At 47.2% G+C, this 16,959-nt stretch overlaps 8 protein-coding genes across 9 annotated transcripts; 4 read left to right on the forward strand and 4 right to left on the reverse strand.

Annotated features, from left to right (window-relative positions):
• Positions 1-13: 13 nt before the first annotated feature.
• CNC06620 (protein-arginine N-methyltransferase, putative) lies at positions 14-2,411 on the reverse strand. Its single transcript, XM_024656894.1, has 11 exons — positions 2,249-2,411; positions 2,129-2,191; positions 1,945-2,051; positions 1,776-1,867; positions 1,540-1,710; positions 1,304-1,457; positions 1,182-1,229; positions 767-1,111; positions 672-690; positions 360-557; positions 14-246 (listed from the first exon to the last, which is right to left on the reverse strand). Exons 1-11 carry the CDS (start codon positions 2,341-2,343, stop codon positions 186-188), a joined length of 1,353 nt encoding a protein of 450 aa, XP_024512524.1. The 5' UTR covers positions 2,344-2,411; the 3' UTR covers positions 14-185.
• A 169-nt stretch (positions 2,412-2,580) lies between these two features.
• CNC06630 (conserved hypothetical protein) lies at positions 2,581-4,052 on the forward strand. The gene is made up of 5 exons (XM_569915.1): positions 2,581-2,713; positions 2,787-2,919; positions 2,992-3,195; positions 3,275-3,497; positions 3,554-4,052. The coding sequence occupies exons 1-5, from the start codon at positions 2,628-2,630 to the stop codon at positions 3,967-3,969; spliced, it is 1,062 nt and encodes a 353-aa protein (XP_569915.1). The 5' UTR covers positions 2,581-2,627; the 3' UTR covers positions 3,970-4,052.
• CNC06640 (conserved hypothetical protein) lies at positions 4,047-5,880 on the reverse strand. The gene is made up of 7 exons (XM_024656895.1): positions 5,565-5,880; positions 5,431-5,493; positions 5,170-5,290; positions 5,041-5,093; positions 4,669-4,968; positions 4,375-4,537; positions 4,047-4,288 (listed from the first exon to the last, which is right to left on the reverse strand). Exons 1-7 carry the CDS (start codon positions 5,664-5,666, stop codon positions 4,155-4,157), a joined length of 936 nt encoding a protein of 311 aa, XP_024512604.1. The 5' UTR covers positions 5,667-5,880; the 3' UTR covers positions 4,047-4,154.
• A 540-nt stretch (positions 5,881-6,420) lies between these two features.
• CNC06650 (conserved hypothetical protein) lies at positions 6,421-8,281 on the reverse strand. Its single transcript, XM_024656896.1, has 6 exons — positions 7,892-8,281; positions 7,483-7,820; positions 7,150-7,408; positions 7,021-7,080; positions 6,761-6,908; positions 6,421-6,638 (listed from the first exon to the last, which is right to left on the reverse strand). The coding sequence occupies exons 1-6, from the start codon at positions 8,230-8,232 to the stop codon at positions 6,528-6,530; spliced, it is 1,257 nt and encodes a 418-aa protein (XP_024512525.1). The 5' UTR covers positions 8,233-8,281; the 3' UTR covers positions 6,421-6,527.
• A 247-nt stretch (positions 8,282-8,528) lies between these two features.
• Positions 8,529-10,722, forward strand: CNC06660 (conserved hypothetical protein). The gene is made up of 9 exons (XM_569948.2): positions 8,529-8,745; positions 8,834-9,094; positions 9,194-9,285; positions 9,347-9,445; positions 9,536-9,604; positions 9,672-9,764; positions 9,832-9,925; positions 10,020-10,157; positions 10,268-10,722. Exons 1-9 carry the CDS (start codon positions 8,614-8,616, stop codon positions 10,478-10,480), a joined length of 1,191 nt encoding a protein of 396 aa, XP_569948.1. The 5' UTR covers positions 8,529-8,613; the 3' UTR covers positions 10,481-10,722.
• Positions 10,723-11,260: 538 nt separating this feature from the next.
• On the forward strand, positions 11,261-13,214 carry CNC06670 (xylitol dehydrogenase, putative). Its single transcript, XM_569917.2, has 7 exons — positions 11,261-11,711; positions 11,776-11,841; positions 11,898-11,943; positions 11,998-12,082; positions 12,151-12,209; positions 12,266-12,759; positions 12,822-13,214. Exons 1-7 carry the CDS (start codon positions 11,321-11,323, stop codon positions 13,088-13,090), a joined length of 1,410 nt encoding a protein of 469 aa, XP_569917.1. The 5' UTR covers positions 11,261-11,320; the 3' UTR covers positions 13,091-13,214.
• Positions 13,215-13,258: 44 nt separating this feature from the next.
• On the forward strand, positions 13,259-14,661 carry CNC06675 (hypothetical protein). 2 transcript variants are annotated; one of them, XM_024658467.1, is made up of 7 exons: positions 13,259-13,358; positions 13,420-13,632; positions 13,760-13,859; positions 13,932-14,046; positions 14,159-14,249; positions 14,334-14,429; positions 14,549-14,661. In XM_024658467.1, the coding sequence occupies exons 2-7, from the start codon at positions 13,420-13,422 to the stop codon at positions 14,648-14,650; spliced, it is 717 nt and encodes a 238-aa protein (XP_024514322.1). In that variant the 5' UTR covers positions 13,259-13,358; the 3' UTR covers positions 14,651-14,661. The 2 variants fall into 2 exon arrangements, with proteins under 2 accessions (XP_024514322.1, XP_024514321.1); XM_024658466.1 differs by having other exon boundaries at positions 13,259-13,632.
• On the reverse strand, positions 14,387-16,783 carry CNC06680 (expressed protein). The gene is made up of 9 exons (XM_569918.2): positions 16,471-16,783; positions 16,204-16,395; positions 15,869-16,153; positions 15,746-15,814; positions 15,324-15,694; positions 15,194-15,265; positions 15,061-15,135; positions 14,909-14,995; positions 14,387-14,843 (listed from the first exon to the last, which is right to left on the reverse strand). Exons 1-9 carry the CDS (start codon positions 16,634-16,636, stop codon positions 14,775-14,777), a joined length of 1,386 nt encoding a protein of 461 aa, XP_569918.1. The 5' UTR covers positions 16,637-16,783; the 3' UTR covers positions 14,387-14,774.
• Positions 16,784-16,959: the final 176 nt, after the last annotated feature.

Here is a 16,959-nt window from a genome sequence, read left to right on the forward strand (position 1 = left end):
GGGGGGGTGATCTTCGTTCCCTCTCCCCCTCGCCTTCCTCTTGTCCCAGCTGTTGATTGGAACAATTTTTATCTGGTATATACACCAAAAAAAAGGAAAAAAAAAGAAACACAAGCAATCCAAGATACTTTCAGGAATGTCGCCAAAAAGCCCCAAAGGTTCAGAACCACCTGTTTGGTGCCTTCTTAGGCAGGCAAACCATTGAATCCCACTGTACCCATATTCGCATCAGGGTTATACGAATAACTAATAATGCGTTGAGAAACAAAAACAAAAAGAATGACGAAGAATAAGAAAAAGGGGGCCCATCAGCATCGTTCAATTATAAAATGCAATCACAACACGGCAGCAAAACTCACTTGAAACACTGCTGCTGCAACGCATACTTTGCCCTCCTTTTCAACGGATTCGGATCCCATTCCGGTCCGGGCCGGTTTACTTGCAGATCCAAGACAAGGTCGTATGAGCGGGCATCGTTGACTTTGAAGTGGATGGAGCCGGTGAGACGTTCGGCCTTGTTGACTGCGAGGGGTTCAGGGAGGAGGAGGCGGGCTTGTCTGTGGGTGGGGGAAGAGTCGGGTAAGCGAGCAGAGGGGAAAGAAAAGGTGAGAGGTGGAACAAACGTCAGCGGCAAAGTCGATTTTGTATAGAGGGAAAAGGCGGGCGCTTACTGCCAGTGTGTACGAGGGACTGGTTTTCAACAATGGCGAGACACGTGTTAACGGCTACAGCGCTCAAGGAAAGAAAAAAAAGGAAGCCTACTCACCATTAGGCCCTGTTGAAAGTGTCACCGTGAGCCCGTCGGCTGGTGGAGGCGGGGTGGGACCAGGATTCAGCGGCTGCTCCTGCGTCATCCACTGCCAAGCGCTATTGGGCGCCACGGGGAAATTCCAGTTTACGTCTTCCTCCGTTGGCGCTGGCCTCGGCTGGAAGTCGAGATCGAACCACGAGGCCAGACCGTGTACGAGAGAAGTGCGGGAGACGATAAAGTCAATGGGGATGGTGAATTCGAGAAGATCGTCGTTGGAGCAGGTGTAAAAGTCGAAAGATTTAGGAGGACAAGGGGTGGATATAAGGCTGGTAGGTGGGAACATGCCGATGACGGGTTGGGCTAGTGCGTTTTAAATTAGTTTCAGAAAAAAATCGGTGTGATTGTCAAGGACAAGTTGTCAGATGCTTACCGAATACTTCTTCTCTCGCGGCGTCGTATAATGCAGAAAAGTCGGTTCCTAGAAGCACATCAACACCAAATCAGCCCGCCCATGCTTCGAAAAGGGTGAATCAGGAGAATTTTCTTTCTTACCAAACAGGGTGTTGTTGAAGAATTGCGCCTTTTGATCAGTTTCATTATAAAGACCTTCGTCTGAGAAGGGGCAGAAGAAGATATGTCCAGCTGAGGGTAAGAGCTGACCTCCAGGTTTGAGGAAAAGATCACGCGCGAGGATGAATGATTCGACCTGCCAAAGATGAACAGTCAGTACAAGGTTACACATGAAGCATATCAGAAGCTGGGTTCTCTTGCTACTGCTGTAGACCGACCATTCGTTCGTGCAAAAGCATCACGCCGATAGGTTCCGATACGATAGTATCGACTTTACCAGTCTGTAACACTTGTTCTTGGACTCTTTTATTCTCCACCATACCTCGGACAATCCGTATACGGTCTTTGAGGTGTGGGTTCGTCCGGCCGCTCTTGGCAGCTTTGACCATCTATTGTATAAGCAGCTGTGTCAGCGATCATGTTGTTGCGTGTTTACAAAAAGGGAACGACGAACGATTTCAATCTTTTCAGCCATTGAGGAAGCTTCAAGAGCAATGACTTGATTGGCACCCGCTTGAGCAGACATATAGGACAAGATTCCAGAACCTGTTTTTCCCTAGGCGTTAGCATCCCACACCTTATCATACGAGACTCTCGCGAGGAATCCCATTGCCAAAACTCACCAGCACCGACATCGAGCACCGTCTTTCCAGCAAACGCCACCGCTGCATTACCAAGGATAGCTTTCCTATAAGTTCCTGTACGTGCCACGTCCCCAATCATGTTTGCTCTGTGATGGAACGGAGGTTATTAGTTAGCTGTTTTTTTTTGGCCTTGATAAACGCTCTGATGGAAACTGCAACTTGCTGATTCTGAAGGGATGAGTAAAAGTTGAAATAAAAGTCGTGATCCTTGACTTGGGAGCTTTCACTGACATGGTAATCAGTCGTGTCCATTACAGCAGTCCTAAAATCAGATGAGGCTCACTCATTCGCTTGCTCTTTCGTCTTCTCCTTCGGCATCTCATCAATAGGCTCTTGACCCTCGACCGCTATCTTCTTTTCAGCCTCCTCGTTTGACATGGTGAGTTGATCTATGGTGATGGGATGGTGAAGATAGGTGTCTAAGGAGATGGATTGGGGGGATTGGGAGGTGAATGGGAAATGAAGTCACGCCGAAGGAAAAAAACAAGAGATAAATAAAAGCTCGGAACGTGATGCGGGGCCCCCGACGTATCGCGGCGATGATCACAGCCGGTCGATAGTACGTACGTACTGCGAGTGAATATGGCTAGGCGTATACATCTCCTGTGTGTATCCATCTTCTCTAAATAAAGAGTTCCTTGTATCAAATCAACAGCGCAAGCATGGTAAGCAGGCCAGAGAACAGTAACCTGGGACATTTCTCCCAAGAAAGCCCTCTTGAACAGATCCACATCGCAACCGTAAACGTGTACGCTCGTCATCAGATTGGATACCGGAGTCGCTCTGAACAATTGCACGATCACTGACTTTGTCCTGTACAGGAGAAACGGCCATCAGTGGTCCCCCCCAGCTGATCCCAAAAACGTATTCGCCGAGAAACCGTGGTCAGAACGTAAATCCCGTTTGGTCGATGCGCTTTTATCCACAGGCCCACTCGATATCCTCGGCTGTCAGGTGAGCAGCCATCCCCTCGCGGTAGTTGGTTTACCATTTCAGTGGGAATACTGACTTTGTGCATATACAAAGGAAGTCTTCCATGATCAACTTGAAGACTTGCAGGAACTTTTGGGCGAGACGTACTCGCACGTAGGTTCAGGCCGCGATGACGGCAAGCAAGGCGGGGAGTATAGTCCCATCTTTTTCGATCGTACCAAATTCGAACTGGTAAGGTGGGGTACAATGTGGTTATCCCGCACACCCAATGTCCCTGGATCCAAGGGCTGGGATGCTGTACGTCACTATCGCTTTTTCGCATGATTTTTGGTTGATCAAACGGTAACTTGTCATCTTTTTGACTGGCCAAAATCAGGCTTTACCTCGCATTGCGACTCTTCTGACTCTCCGCTACAAAAACAAGGACAAAGGTGGAGAGCTGGTTCATGCTGTCAACACCCACTATGATCATTTGGGAGTGAGAGCTAGAGCGGAAAGTAGTCTCTTAATCAGATCTGCAATTTGGCATTGGGTACATGATGTCGAGCGAAAGGAGAAGCCACCTGTGGTGGCACCAGTGGTCTTTTTTGGTGATTTCAGTAGGTTGATCAAATCGATTGCAGGGTGACGCTGATTGCTAACATTCAATTTCAAGACTCACCGCCGCAAGAGGATGGATACAAGAATATCACCTCCCTCCATCCCTTACCCTCTGGCCAACCATCATTTACCTTCCTTGACAGCTTCACTAACCTTCTCACCTCCTCCTCTTCTTCCGCTTCTGCTTTCTCAACCATCATCCCTCTCCAAACCCGCCCTTACGGCCCCCATCTGACATACACTGATTTCGCCCCTCCCGGCGCTCGAAATGCCACAAGAATCGATTTCGTCATGCTCGGTGCCGAGGTGGACAGTAATGATCCCTCCAAACGAGGAAAATCAAGAGGTGGATGGACGGTTGTGAGGTATGCGTGTGTGGATAACTGGGTGGAAGGGGATATGGAGGGTTGGAATGGGAGGTGGAGTGATCATAGAGCTGTAAGGGTTACGATCGCTAAGCGAAAAGAGTGAATGAAATTTGATTAGGGAAGGAAAGGAACGGAAAGGGGGGGGCCCTCCAAAATGTACAAAGTATATTAACATGTGTGCACCTGGATGCATCAACCAGAAAAATTGTATTTCGTCGAACCAAACCCATCCAATTTTGATCTATCCAGTTCGAGCTAAAAAAAGTCGCAGTTTTCTGATGGGACAAATTACGAATCGGCTCTTAATTGGGTAGCCTTGACCACAACAGGGATCATCTCCCCCGTAGCTAATGGATACGCCTGATGGTGAAGTACTGCAAGCAAGTTGCGCAAAATTGCAGAGTGAGCCGTTAGGGAGATATCTAAAATAGTATTTTAGAACCGCCATTAGTAAGGGATATCCCTGTTCCGCCCCAGGTGGATCAGGCATGCTGGATGGGACACCTACAAGTCTCTTTTGCACCATCTTTACCGAACAATCTATCCATGGCCCTTTGTGCCCTCATCTGCATATGCGCGTCTGTCTCTCGATCGTCCGCCTTCCATAGCTCATCTTCTTCCGTTAACCCTTCTTCGATCTTAAAGTAGGGGAACCTTTTCTGTAATATAGTCTATTTCCACGATTAGTCCGATGCATCTTGTGCGATAATGAATGGAAAAAGAGCGAGAGGGAGAGAATAAGACGGTACAAAGGAAAGGGAAAGAAAGAAAAAGAATGCGAGAGAGAGAGGAAGTGACTCACCTTGGTCGACCGCTTATCACAAGTATGCCCGCCATACACCTCCCTCCAATCTTCCCAAACTTCCGGCGCCCTCCCCAGCAACGCCCCCCAACTCTCTTCCAACGTTTGACCCGTCCTTATCATCGGGGAGACGTACCATCTCATCTCTTCTGACTTGATTGGTGCGCCCAAGGGAGCTTCGGCCACCCAGCAACGGTTTACAGCTTGGGCTTGGGATTTCCCCAAGGGTGTTAGTTCGGGGTCGGGACCCCAGGTGATTTGATCGTCGTTGTTGAGATAGGTCCAGTACTCTTCCCATTTCTGGTAATGCATCAAGTCAAAAAAGTGAGGTGTTAGATAAGAATAGTTGATTTTGCAAAATACTAGACTTACGTCTAAGCCGTGCTTGGCAGAACCAAAGTTATGCCATCCTTGGCCGTGTCTCGCTATCATAGCCACGCTTCAGCCCCAGTTTATTTCCAAGATGACATGACATGCCATCCAAAAAAAGGAGTCACTAACCAAGGAACATTACCTTGTAGTAAACACCCTCGGGCGCTTGATCTTGTAACTTTTTGATCGACGCTTTGAGCTTGTTCCATCTCTCGGGACTAGTATCGATTAATCCAAAGCTTCTCTTCAGCTAAAAACATACAGCAATATAGCAAATAATCATAGAGTGACTGTCAGCCACATCCATAGAGCAGAAGGTTCAAGTTGACAGTGATAATGGGTGGGGCCTTTAGTGTAAAGAGAGGTGGGGATGGTGCGAGCAAAGCTTACAAGGTCTTCAAACTTGATATGCTTGGGTTGAGGCCCGTTCTGGATAAAGTATCCTTGGACGATCTGTCAATTAGTTGCTTATCAGCTCTGACATTTCTCCCCTTTTCCTCTCATTGTCCAGAGAACGAACACACCTCATAGCGGAAATCATGAGGCCTCTCCTCCAAGGTTGGGCTCGTCGCTGGTCCGCCAGACTCGGTGGACGCGACAGGCGGATTGTCGGGTTGATGCACCATTGTTTTGTATTTTACTTTGGTATTTTTGTTGTTGTGGAGCGTAAGAGTAAGAGAAATGAGGTGAAGATATCAAAAACGATCAAAGGTATATACAAAGCAGGAAAGATGGATGAGAGATGTATGAATAAGAGCGAGAATAGGAGTGGATAAACTGCTGGGATAGGATAAGTGGAGGCTAAAATGCGTCGTTGATCGGTTCGGACCGAAAGCTCGACTCGAAAGGGGAGGAGGAAGTGTGATACGCTTCCGGCGGGCGAATAATTGAGATGGGAAACGTTCGTTCTTCTACTGTCAGTCGAAGCCGTTTTTTATATCACTTCGCAGCCGCCCTTTCGTATTGAATAATAATCTACATAGGGCGGCCCACTGTTCCTATGAGTAAGATAAGAACACCAAAAAGGAAGGGGAATCCGCTGAAAAATCATCCAGCGGACAAACTAACCGGTCAATCTTTTTCTTTTTTTCTTTCTTTCATGTGGTGCTGCGCTGCTTCTTCTTCGCCCGCCTATGACTGAGAAAGTATATCCCCATAGTACATACACCCACATCACGGGTTTTGTTGATGTGAAGTAACTATGGAGACACACAGCGCCGATCATGACATCATACTATGCATAAAAAATAGATGGAAAATTCTGGACCTGGAGACATTGCAGCGCTGGATGAGATGGAGTTATCACTGATGGTGTCTGTTGACAACCTTGATACATAACTAAGGAAGGAGAAAGATTGCCACCGATCACACATTATCATGCTGCATGCTATTATACCGTTTACACCTTTATACTAATACGGGATCAGGATTTTTCTCCCCTCAGTTCCCAATGACTTCCCGCCCAACTGGATATATACCCCCTTACTTTACCAAAGTCTTGAGCCATAAGTTCCCCCATTAGGGTTAACAGCATCTAAGAATCCATTGAAATTGTCCGACGTTGTTCCGCAAGGACTTGCAGCTCTAATTTGTTGTGCCTGTTGGTTTTTTGCATGTGTTAAAAAGAATGAGATGAATTGGATGATTAGCTCACATGTAACGGCGGGAAGGGAAGGGTGGAAGGACAGGATTGATGGAGGAGGGGAAGCAAGGGGCTTACCTCGGGCATCCAATTCTCAAGCTGCTTTATACGTTTCGCATTGGCTGGGTGAGTAGAAAGAAAGTCGACTGACAGGCCTTTACCGCCTTCGGAAGCTGACATGCGTTGCCACATTTTTGAAGATTCAGTAGGATCGAAGCACGCTCGTCTGTTTGCCAGTTTACCGGGGAAAGGGGGGAATTCATGTGTCAGTTCAGATTTTGGAAATAATAAATGACGATTATATACGGGAAACGGAAAGGAATGAGATGTATACGTACGACATGAGACGGAGACCGATAAAGTCGGCTTCACTCTCATTCTTTCTCGAGTTCGGCAACCTAACAAGTACACGCACCGTCAATTTGGGATCCAAGATGAGACGAAAAAAAGAGATTGATGTAACTTACTGCAGCATAAAAGTCAAGAGTAGACGACTAACACCTACATCAAGCCCAAGAGTCTCCAACAAAAGCCCAAGAGCAAAGAGAACCTTCATAGAGCTCATCCTCTCCGCAGGATGCCTAGCCACTTGATGCGCGATTTCGTGCCCAAGAACAGTGGCCAATCCATCATCGTTGGCACTGACGGGCAAGATACCTGTAAAGACAAAGATCTTCCCACCAGGGAGGACGAAAGCGTTCTTGGTTTTCTTGTCGTCAATGACATATACCTATCAAAATCGAGTATGAGCCAGTGCCAAGGATAGATATGGAAGCATATGCTAGATTAGGTTCAGACACATACCTCCCATTCCGTATCTTTCCCTTCCCTCACCTCCTTACCACCCTCTCCACCTCCCATAAATATATCCTTCACATCCACTCCTCCACCCCAAGCGGGCACTGTCCCCTCAATAGCACCCATCTCTCCACTCGACTTGACCCTGCCCAATCCACTCGATTCGATGATACGAGTTGCAACCTTCCTTACCCGTTTGCTTATCGGGTGATTAGGAGGGAGGAGGGCGCGGTCATATTCTGATAATGTTTGGAGCTGGGTTTGACGTCCCAGTTCACGTTCTTGGGCTTCGTCAACATCTATGAAACGTAATCTTCCTGTTTCGGGAACTCGTTCAAGACTAAACAAAGAAAGGAATGTGTCATAAGCAAGCCTTTTCATTTTGTTGTTACCAGATAAGCACCAACTCACTGGGTCACATAATAAATACCTCCACCACCAATCCCAATCCCATAGACCCACACAGCTCTATCCCCTCCCATTCTCCGTTTAACATACTGCCAAAGTGTGGGGCCGCCTCCACTAGGACCTGGGGATCCGCCAAAACTCGGTCTTTGGTCGAAACGCTCGTACTTTGCGTACGAGGGGCGGGTGGTGTGGAGGGCACGAGAGATGGGGGCGGACCGAGTCAGAGAGGGTGGAAAGGCGGTCCTGGAGCGGGGAAGGGGAAGAGTTGGTGGGCAATGGTTGGTGAGTGGGGTCGACCGGAGAATTGAAAGTCTGGTTGATGTTCGAGATATGCTCGACCACATGGTGTGCTGCTAGGAAGATAGAGATGGCAGAGGAAAGAGTATGCAGAAGTGACAGCGAACAAAGAAAAAGCGTCTGTTGAAATGAAATACGTTTCCGATGACGCTGACGGATCTCCCCCGGCGAGACGCTGTCGATCATTTGCCGATGGTGGAGGTCTAGGCCGCGTGCCTTCTCCAACCATGCCTATGCTTCTGACAAAACAACAGGCATGTCTAACAAGGCGCGCGGCGCGTCATTAGGAACAACGGGCTATCGAGCGAGCGGTGAATGGAGGTAAATCAAGCCAACCGACGAGCACAACGTATTAATCCAGAATCGATCCTCCATCTCAATAAACAACACCAACGACTGCAACGGCAACCTACAGATAGACCCAAGAGATGCCCTCTGATTTGTGCTATTGGCTTATATCAGCCCCTCTCAAGGATGGTGATCCCGATGTCATGCTCAACGAAGTCAGGCAGGAGATCCCGGGCGTCTTTGCTGCTAAATGGGAGATACCCGAGCTCAAGGTGCGTCGTTTCGCAAAGATGCTAGCAGATTGGATGTATTAGGTAGATAGAAGTGACTAATGATGGGAGTAACGCCACGGAATACTAGGCTGGAACACTATCTTCCCTCTTAACCCTCTCTGACTCTCTCCCCAAGATTGATTCTGCATTCACAACCACTGCTTCCAAACTGCTCGACCAACTCCGTTCATTAGTGGATAATGATAATGGCAAAATCGCACAGCATGCGAGGGTGAATGACCGTCCGGCGGAGGAGTATTTGATGGCTGGAGGGGATGGGTTCAAATGGGATAAAGGAAGGTGGGGTGAGGGAGGCAAGGTGACGGAAGTCGTTGGAGCGTTAAGTAAGGTAAGTTGTGATTGGATTTTTTGGCATGGCATTTGGAAATGTGATAAATAATGATTAAAACTGAGGGCTGACTGGACTTGGGGTCTGTGTGCTATTTAGGAGATGGCCGTTATCGAAGCTACGCAAAGGGAAAAGGCGCAATCTTATAACCTTGCCAAGGGCGGCTTGACAACCCTTCAACGAAAGCAAATGTATGTCACTGCCCTCTCTAACAATTGCTGTGGCTGCCGCACACTGATAATGTCACAAAAGTGGTAACCTTTCTCAACGGTCATTGCTGGACATTGTAAAGAAGGAGCACCTGGTAGAAGATAGCGAATATCTTGAAACTCTTATCGTCGCCGTTCCAAAGTGAGTCTTTTCATTCAGTCCTCACACCTGTTGGGGGAGAGCGGAGGGACCGTATCCGTATCCGTGCTCTTATCTGACGAAGCGTGGCAGGAACCTCGCAAAGGACTGGTCCAATAAGTATGAACGTTTGACAAGCATGGTCGTGCCCCGCAGCTCCCAGTGAGTGTTTTTGTCAGGGAAAATGTTGTAACTGCGAGACTGACGATATTGTTTCTACAATGTTCAGACAAATCGCTTCGGATGATGAGTATGTTTTGCAGACTGTAACCGTATTTAAAAAGGTCCGAGACGATTTTATCCACAAGTGTCGAGAAAACAAGCAAGTTTTTTCTTTCTCTATCCCTTCAGTGAATAAAGGGGACACATAGACTAATGTTAGGTGACAGATTTATTGTTAGAGACTTTACTTGGGACGATTCGGCACTTGAGAAGCAAAGGAGGCAGCTTGCAGAGCTGGAGATAGAGGAGAAGGAGTTATGGGTGAGTATGCCTTCTTTCTCCTCCCCATCCCTCCCGCCTCCTCAAAAAGAGGAAAACGTCATTTGGGTCCCCATCTGACACACTTGGGTCGTAGACTGGGCTGTTACGCTTGACAAGAATAAACTTTTCAGAGGCCTATCAAATCCTTGCACACCTCAAGACAGTCCGTCTCTTTGTTGAGAGTGTACTCCGGTACGGTTTACCTGCAGACTACGCCGGTGTCATCATCAAAGTACGTCTCCTTCCGTGCTTCTACTCGTATTCCTTGCTAAAAACGGTTACTAACCCTTTTCTTTCTTTCTTGCCCTACTTCTCTCATTCTCGTTTCCTCCGCCTCCGTAGCCCGATCGCAAAACGGCAGCGAAAACTCTCCGATCCATAACAACCCATTACGCTTACCTCAACAATTCTTCTCGCGACTCTTCTGCCCGGAAGGGTAAAGGAAAAGGCTCCTCATCAGCAATGGGAGATGATGTCGGTGGAGAGTGGGCGAGTGTGATGGAGGCAGAGTATTATGATATCGTGTTGTTTGAGATTCCTATGGTTATTTGCTAAAGATCAAAGAGATTAAAAGAATGATACATTTCTTTTTTCTTTTTTTTTTGATGTAAATCCCGTTGTGTTTTATCGATGGATGATGGCTTTGATAGACAGTGGAGATGGGCCGTTGCGAGCTCTAAGCAAGACACCTCTTTTATTACCACTGTTATTACTCTGTATCGGCCGTTCTTTTTCCTCTATCCCTTCTTTTGAGACCGGTCGCGCCACCGCCGGAAGGAGATGTAGTTGGCGTAACAGAGAAACAGGTATTATGAGACAGAGATATGATAGATACGTGAGGTAGTCGGTAAGACCCGAATCGAAAGTCGGCATATCCTCGTCAATAAAAATCGAGGCCACCTGACGGGGCAAGTGCAGTTTTTAAAAAGGAGAAAAGCCAGAGAGGAAATAACAATAGGGATAAACTAAATACATAGTAGTACCAATTGTTATTGCTGGGTGGCAGTCAGGTGGACGCATTCTCGACGGCATAGCACGGCATTCTTTCCAGGCACCGACTAATCTTACTTGTAATCAAATCCTCATCTCATTAGCAACTGGAGTTTTCGATTAGGGCCTCTTATAAGAATAAAAGTGGTGATCTCATGACGGGGGAATAGCCTCCCGTCTCCGGTCCGGCTATTCGTGGCTCGGGCCGAAAATAGTCGGGCGAACACAGCGAACACTCTGATGTCGACATCGGGTGGATGTCTCGGCGTGCGATAGATACTGATATATATCTACGGAGAAAAGACGGTCTAGCAGTTTTCAAACTTTTGGTTTCTAATCATCCATTCAACTATATTATTTATCTATAAACTGAGTAACAAATAGCCCATAAACAAAACAGCAATCATGGCCGAGTTCCACTTTCTTAACAAGACTCAACCACCTCAGGTTACGAAACTCAACCTCCCAGACAACACATCATGCATCCTGCTCAAGAAAAGAAACATTGTAGTCAAGCCCAGGCCCATGCCTATTCTCCAGCCGGACGGCGTCTTGGTCAAAGTTGTCGCTACAGATAAGTTAATTCACTGTGAGGAGTACGATAAAACAGCTGGAAAGCTAACATGTCTTTTGATCCTTTCACGTATCTGCGGTTCTGATTTGCACAACTACCTTGCCGGAGGAGTCGGCGGCCGTCCTGTTACTGAGCCTATTGTGATGGGCCACGAGAGTTCGGGAGAGGTCATCGCTGTTGGAGATCTGGTCAAAACCCACAAAGTCGGGGACCGTGTCGCCAGTAAGTGAAATGGTTGAAGCCAGATATATGAGAGACTCATGTGGGTTTTGTTTTGGGCATTTAGTCGAGCCTGGATTGCCTTGTAGAAGGTGTATCAACTGTAAAGAGGGAAAAGTCAACATCTGTTTGAGTAGGTATTCTCCTGTGAGGTTTTATAAACGAAATCAAGGCTAAGGCATCATCTAGACATGCACTACTGCGGTGCTCCGGGATCAGTCGGATCTCTCTCCAGGTACGCCCCAGTTTCGTTTAAGAAGAAGCCAAGTTGTTGACCCGATACCCTCAGGTACTTCGCCCTACCCGCTGATATGGCGCCCCATATTCCTGACCATCTTTCATGGGAAGAAGCTGGATGTATTCAGCCCCTTGCCGTAAGTTTAAATTTTGCTTCTTATTCGTACAGTGAAGGCCCAGTGAGACTCATTTAGATGATGAATAGGTTGGTATTCAGGTTGGAAAGCGAGTCGACCTTCGCCCCCACAAGACCGTCGCCATCTTGCAAGTTCTTTCATCCTCAAAAAAGCTAATATGTTCTGACTATGTATCCTGCGTAGTGGTTGCGGTCCCATCGGCCTCATCTCAGCTGCTGTAGCTCACGCCTATTCTGCCCGCAAAATTATTGCTTTCGACAATAATCCCCAACGAGTCGAATTCGCCAAAAAATACATTTCACCTCTTACCGGTAAACCCATTATCGATCACGTCTTCCTCGTCAAAGATTTACCCACTTCTTCACTGAAAGGTAGCCACGCCAATGGTGATCACGCCAATGGTAACGGTAGCATGGCCAATGGGGACACGGAAACCCTTGCTCATGCTCTGGGGGAAGATGGGTCCGGTGCCGGGATGGGTGATGGCGAGATACTCGACGAAGACCATGAGGAGACTATCGGTGACAAGAAATGGGAATGGGCCAAGAAGATTGTAGCCGGTTTTGTTCAAGAAGCGGGGCTGACGGCCGAGGAAGGTGTGGATAGGGTTGTGGAAGCTACTGGGGCGGAAGATTGCATGCTCATGGGTATCGCCATTGCGAAGCAAGGTGGAAACTGTAAGTCAACCCCTTACCATCACCTTTGCTCATTCATGGTGCTGATCCAACCCTATCATAAGATCTCGCGGTCGGCTTGGGTCACATCCAGACCAATTGCTTCCCCACCCTCGCTGTTACCAACAAGGAAATCAATGTCATGGGTATCACCCGATACACGGCCTCCTGCTTCCCCTCTGCCCTTGATCTCCTTTCTCGAGGCGTGGTCGATGTCAAGCAGCTCATTACTAAGACCTTCCCTTTGACGCAGAGTACAGAGGCGTTTGAGGCCGTAGCGGCTGGACAGGATATGAAGGTCGTTATCAAGAACCAGGAGGGGTTTGACAATTAGGTTTTGATTTGTAACTAAATCTTTGGGCACTGGGCTAGCGAATGATGTTTGAGGCCGTGCATCACAGGGTGTAGAGATGTTGTTGTAGAGGGTAGAGGTGTGAAGATTAATTCGACTTTTCGGGCTTGAAAATGCAAAAGGAATTTTTACATTACTGACTTACTTGTCGAAAGCAAGTCTCGGATTCCAAAGGAAGAAGACAAAGGATGTTCTCATACTGATGGCTCATCTGCTCCTCATCTTGAAGCATTTCTTATTAATGGCCAAAGTCAGTTACATCTCATCTCTGCTTTTCTTTTTTCCTCGGATAATTGGACATAACCAACCAGATGTCAAAAAAACCTACCGAACTCGAAGCAGCCGCCCTCACCTCTTCCTGGTCAACCGCCCAACAGGCAGCTCTGTACCATATTCACCTAGCCCAGCAAACAGAGAGGGATGAGCAGGAAGCACTGAAGAAACAGGAGAAAAAGGAGGAGAAGAAGATGAAGGAGATGGCCAGGCCGGAGGATGTGGACGGGGGTGAGATTGTTGATGGTTGGGTGGGTCCATTTCCTCCCTCTTTCCTCCTCTCCCTTTTCGTTCTTACAATCGCCCTTTCTTCGCAGACCACCCCTGTGGGGCTGCGATCAGCATGATGGGGGCTAATGAGATTGTGCAATGGGATAGATCAAAGGATTATGTCCGCCCCTATACGATTTTTTGGATCTCCTGGGCCCTCCGCACATACTCATCTGTATCTTCATCGTACTCCATTTTGTCTATTGGTCAGTTCACACGGGTCAACGACTGGCAATCTTCTCGTAATCTCACTCCAACTAACAGAAAGCTCTTCATGCATGCAGGTACGCAGCCCCATGGTATCTTCATTTCCTCATACCATGGATGGAGATCTACTTCATTCCCATGTACTGTAGCTATAGATCTATCATATCGGGGCAAGAAAGGGTATTATGGTGAGCTCTCTTCTCTTCCTTGTGACATGTCTGTCTTCTGTAGAATCGATGAAATCAATTTATCTATGGAACGTGACTGACAATTACTTGCTGATCTGCGATGAGGGGACAGGTTGTCGTACTGGTCAATCCTGTCTGTGGTGGAGTACCTTGAGCTCTTACTTTTCAGAGATCAAACGAGATCGCTCACTTGGTGGCCCAAGGTATGGGATTCTCCTTCTCTGCACTATCTTGTCCCTCCTCATGGATTCAAATAATATACCTGAAACTGATGGATAAGCTACCAGCTTAAAGTCTTGTTTTGTGTCACGATGTATTGCATAATTGAAAATGAAGATGTACTCGACTCAAAAGGCAAAGTGAAGAATAAGAAGCCAGTTTATGTGAGTTGAAGTATTATACATTTTTACTGGCAGTGACTGTAGCAGAAAGAGAGAACCAGACGAATAGGGAGGAAGAGATTAGATTGGGCAAATGGTTGAAGTGTTGACCTTCAGAGTAGGCAGCCATCAAACTTTTTGAGAAGTTCTTACCTAAGCCGAGCAAGGAAAAGAAGAAAGAAGTCAAGAAGGATGAGAAGAGAAAGTCAGATCAAGAAACATAGAGCACATACAAGTTGCATGGCATACAGTCCATTCCCGAAAAGTCCAGAGATCCGAATAGAACCCAAAAATATCATTATACCACAAATTCCCAAAGACAACACATAAAAATCAGAGCAACGATGACTAATGGTACGAGAATGACATGCTGTCAACAAGAGCTTCAACTAGCTTTGTAAAAGGATCAACATCAAGCTGATCAGGGTAATCGTCTCGTCAGCAAAAAGCACTTCGTATATGATGGAATGAAAAAAGCGTACAGGGATAGGTGATCCATCGTGGATAAGAGTTTCGTTTTTCCTATTTTCGGGTATCCACTTATAGCGAGGGTATATTTTATCGTATTGCTGGATTATCACAAAGGTTTGAATTAGCCCTGCTCGGCCGTATTGATCTGGGAGTGGAGACATACCCAGATAATGTGCATGTGGCCCAATACCGCACTGACAGGAGCGTAGTCGTACTGGAAAGTGGGAGGAGGCAAGATCTATGGATAATGATGGGTCAGGGTTGGTTGTCTTTTCTGAGATGCGTGTGAGATTTACTTCAATGATGATACCGCCTTCGGGCATCCATAATTCATGCGCCAACCCATTCCCGTGAATGCCAAGAATGATCTACAGTTACAGGAATTTGGTGAGCAAAACAAAAGCCAGTATTCACAAACATACTCACATCAGCATCCGAAAACATTTCAAACTGCTCCTTCTTCTCCAGATCCTCCAATACAGCATCCACAACCACCGCCTTTTTAGCCTTTTCAATATTCTTCAACTGCTTCAACAGCTGCGTGTGTACTTCCACATCGAATTTTCTCTGCGTCCGCTGCCGATCGACATAGACGATCTTGGGCTTTTTCCCACTTAATCGTAAACCGGGCGCCGAGCGGGTGTATGTGCGAATACCGTAATGTGATAGAAGGGCGTGGCGGGTCGGGAAGAAGAAGGATGGCGAAGAGGCGAGTCTATATGCGTCAACGGCCATTTTGAACCATTGACGCGCGAGAAGGTTGTGTCTATGGGCGGTGTTGCGATCCACAAGGAGAACTTGAGTTGAATTAGCGATAGGCAGACGAGCTGTGGGGGATGTTCACATACCTCTCTCAAAGTAGATCCACGTATCTTGGCTAGTCATTTGAGTCCATTCCTCCGGTTCGATCAATTTGTCTAAGAGAAAATGAGCATTGGATCGAGGGTTCAACAGATTTTGTTTCGACTGACCATCACCAAATAAAGCCTCCGCCACTGCTCTCGGCAACCCATATCGGGCATCCCAATTATAGTCCCAAGCAATTACCAGTCTGTCCGGCAATTCTCCATCACCACCATATGTCACCAAACCCTGCCTCGTATCCTGACCTTGGTCTTGACCTTGTGATTGGATGGACGTCGGAAGAGGTGGCACGGATGATAGGACGCTCAGACTCCCTAACAGAGCTTCGGCTACCATGTGGTATAGCCACTTGTAGCCTGACCACTTGCCATCCCATCCATCGTTGAAAAATACTATGTATGTCAGATTTAACTTAAACAATAAGAATGTACACGTTGCCTACAGGTAATGCCATGCAGTTCTTTAATTTCCACATCCGGCTTCGCCTGAGCCTCCTTCGGACTGCCATCTTCACCATCATAGAACACCATCTCCTTCCAGTTCACCCTCTCCACACTCTGAGTTCCAGAGTTGGAGCGAGAGAGAGTCAAAAGCCGATCGGTCTGCGGTATTTCACTCTCATCCTCCAATACATCTATGATGATCGATTAAGTCAGCCCGATCATCCCTCTCACCTGATAATAACGCCTTCTAAAAATCAAGAGCTTACAAAAAGTGCGATTCCTGTACCAAACATTATCAAGCACAGTAAACCCTGGTAATCCGCTGACCAATGTGGTGGGACCATGTGATAACACTTGCGAAGGAAGAGAAGATGCGGCGAGAGCAGAGGGGAGGAGCCCAACGGCGAGGAACAAAACGAGAGCTGCCCTCATTATGAATGGTTACGTTGGCGATTATAGAATGGCGTGAATACGATAGTGAGTGTTAATAATTATTCGATGGCATGTCTGTTGAGCCAGGAGATGGATAGGTGAACGTTGTGTGGTGGAAAGAGAACGGGGTTGGTGTCGAGAGTCAGGAAAAAAGTGAAGTGCGTCATGCTGCATCCATCTCTCTTGTCAGTAAGTCGACATAGGGACATTGTCTCCTTGAACTTTATACTGGCGTCCGGCATTCAATAATGGTCGCAGAGTTTGAAAATCGGAAGTTCTTTCAAACTCAGAAGTCAGTAATTTGATGCACTGATAATCAACGG

This window comes from Cryptococcus neoformans (genome assembly GCF_000091045.1).
Source record: "Cryptococcus neoformans var. neoformans JEC21 chromosome 3 sequence".
Classification (NCBI taxonomy): Eukaryota; Fungi; Basidiomycota; class Tremellomycetes; order Tremellales; family Cryptococcaceae; genus Cryptococcus; species Cryptococcus deneoformans.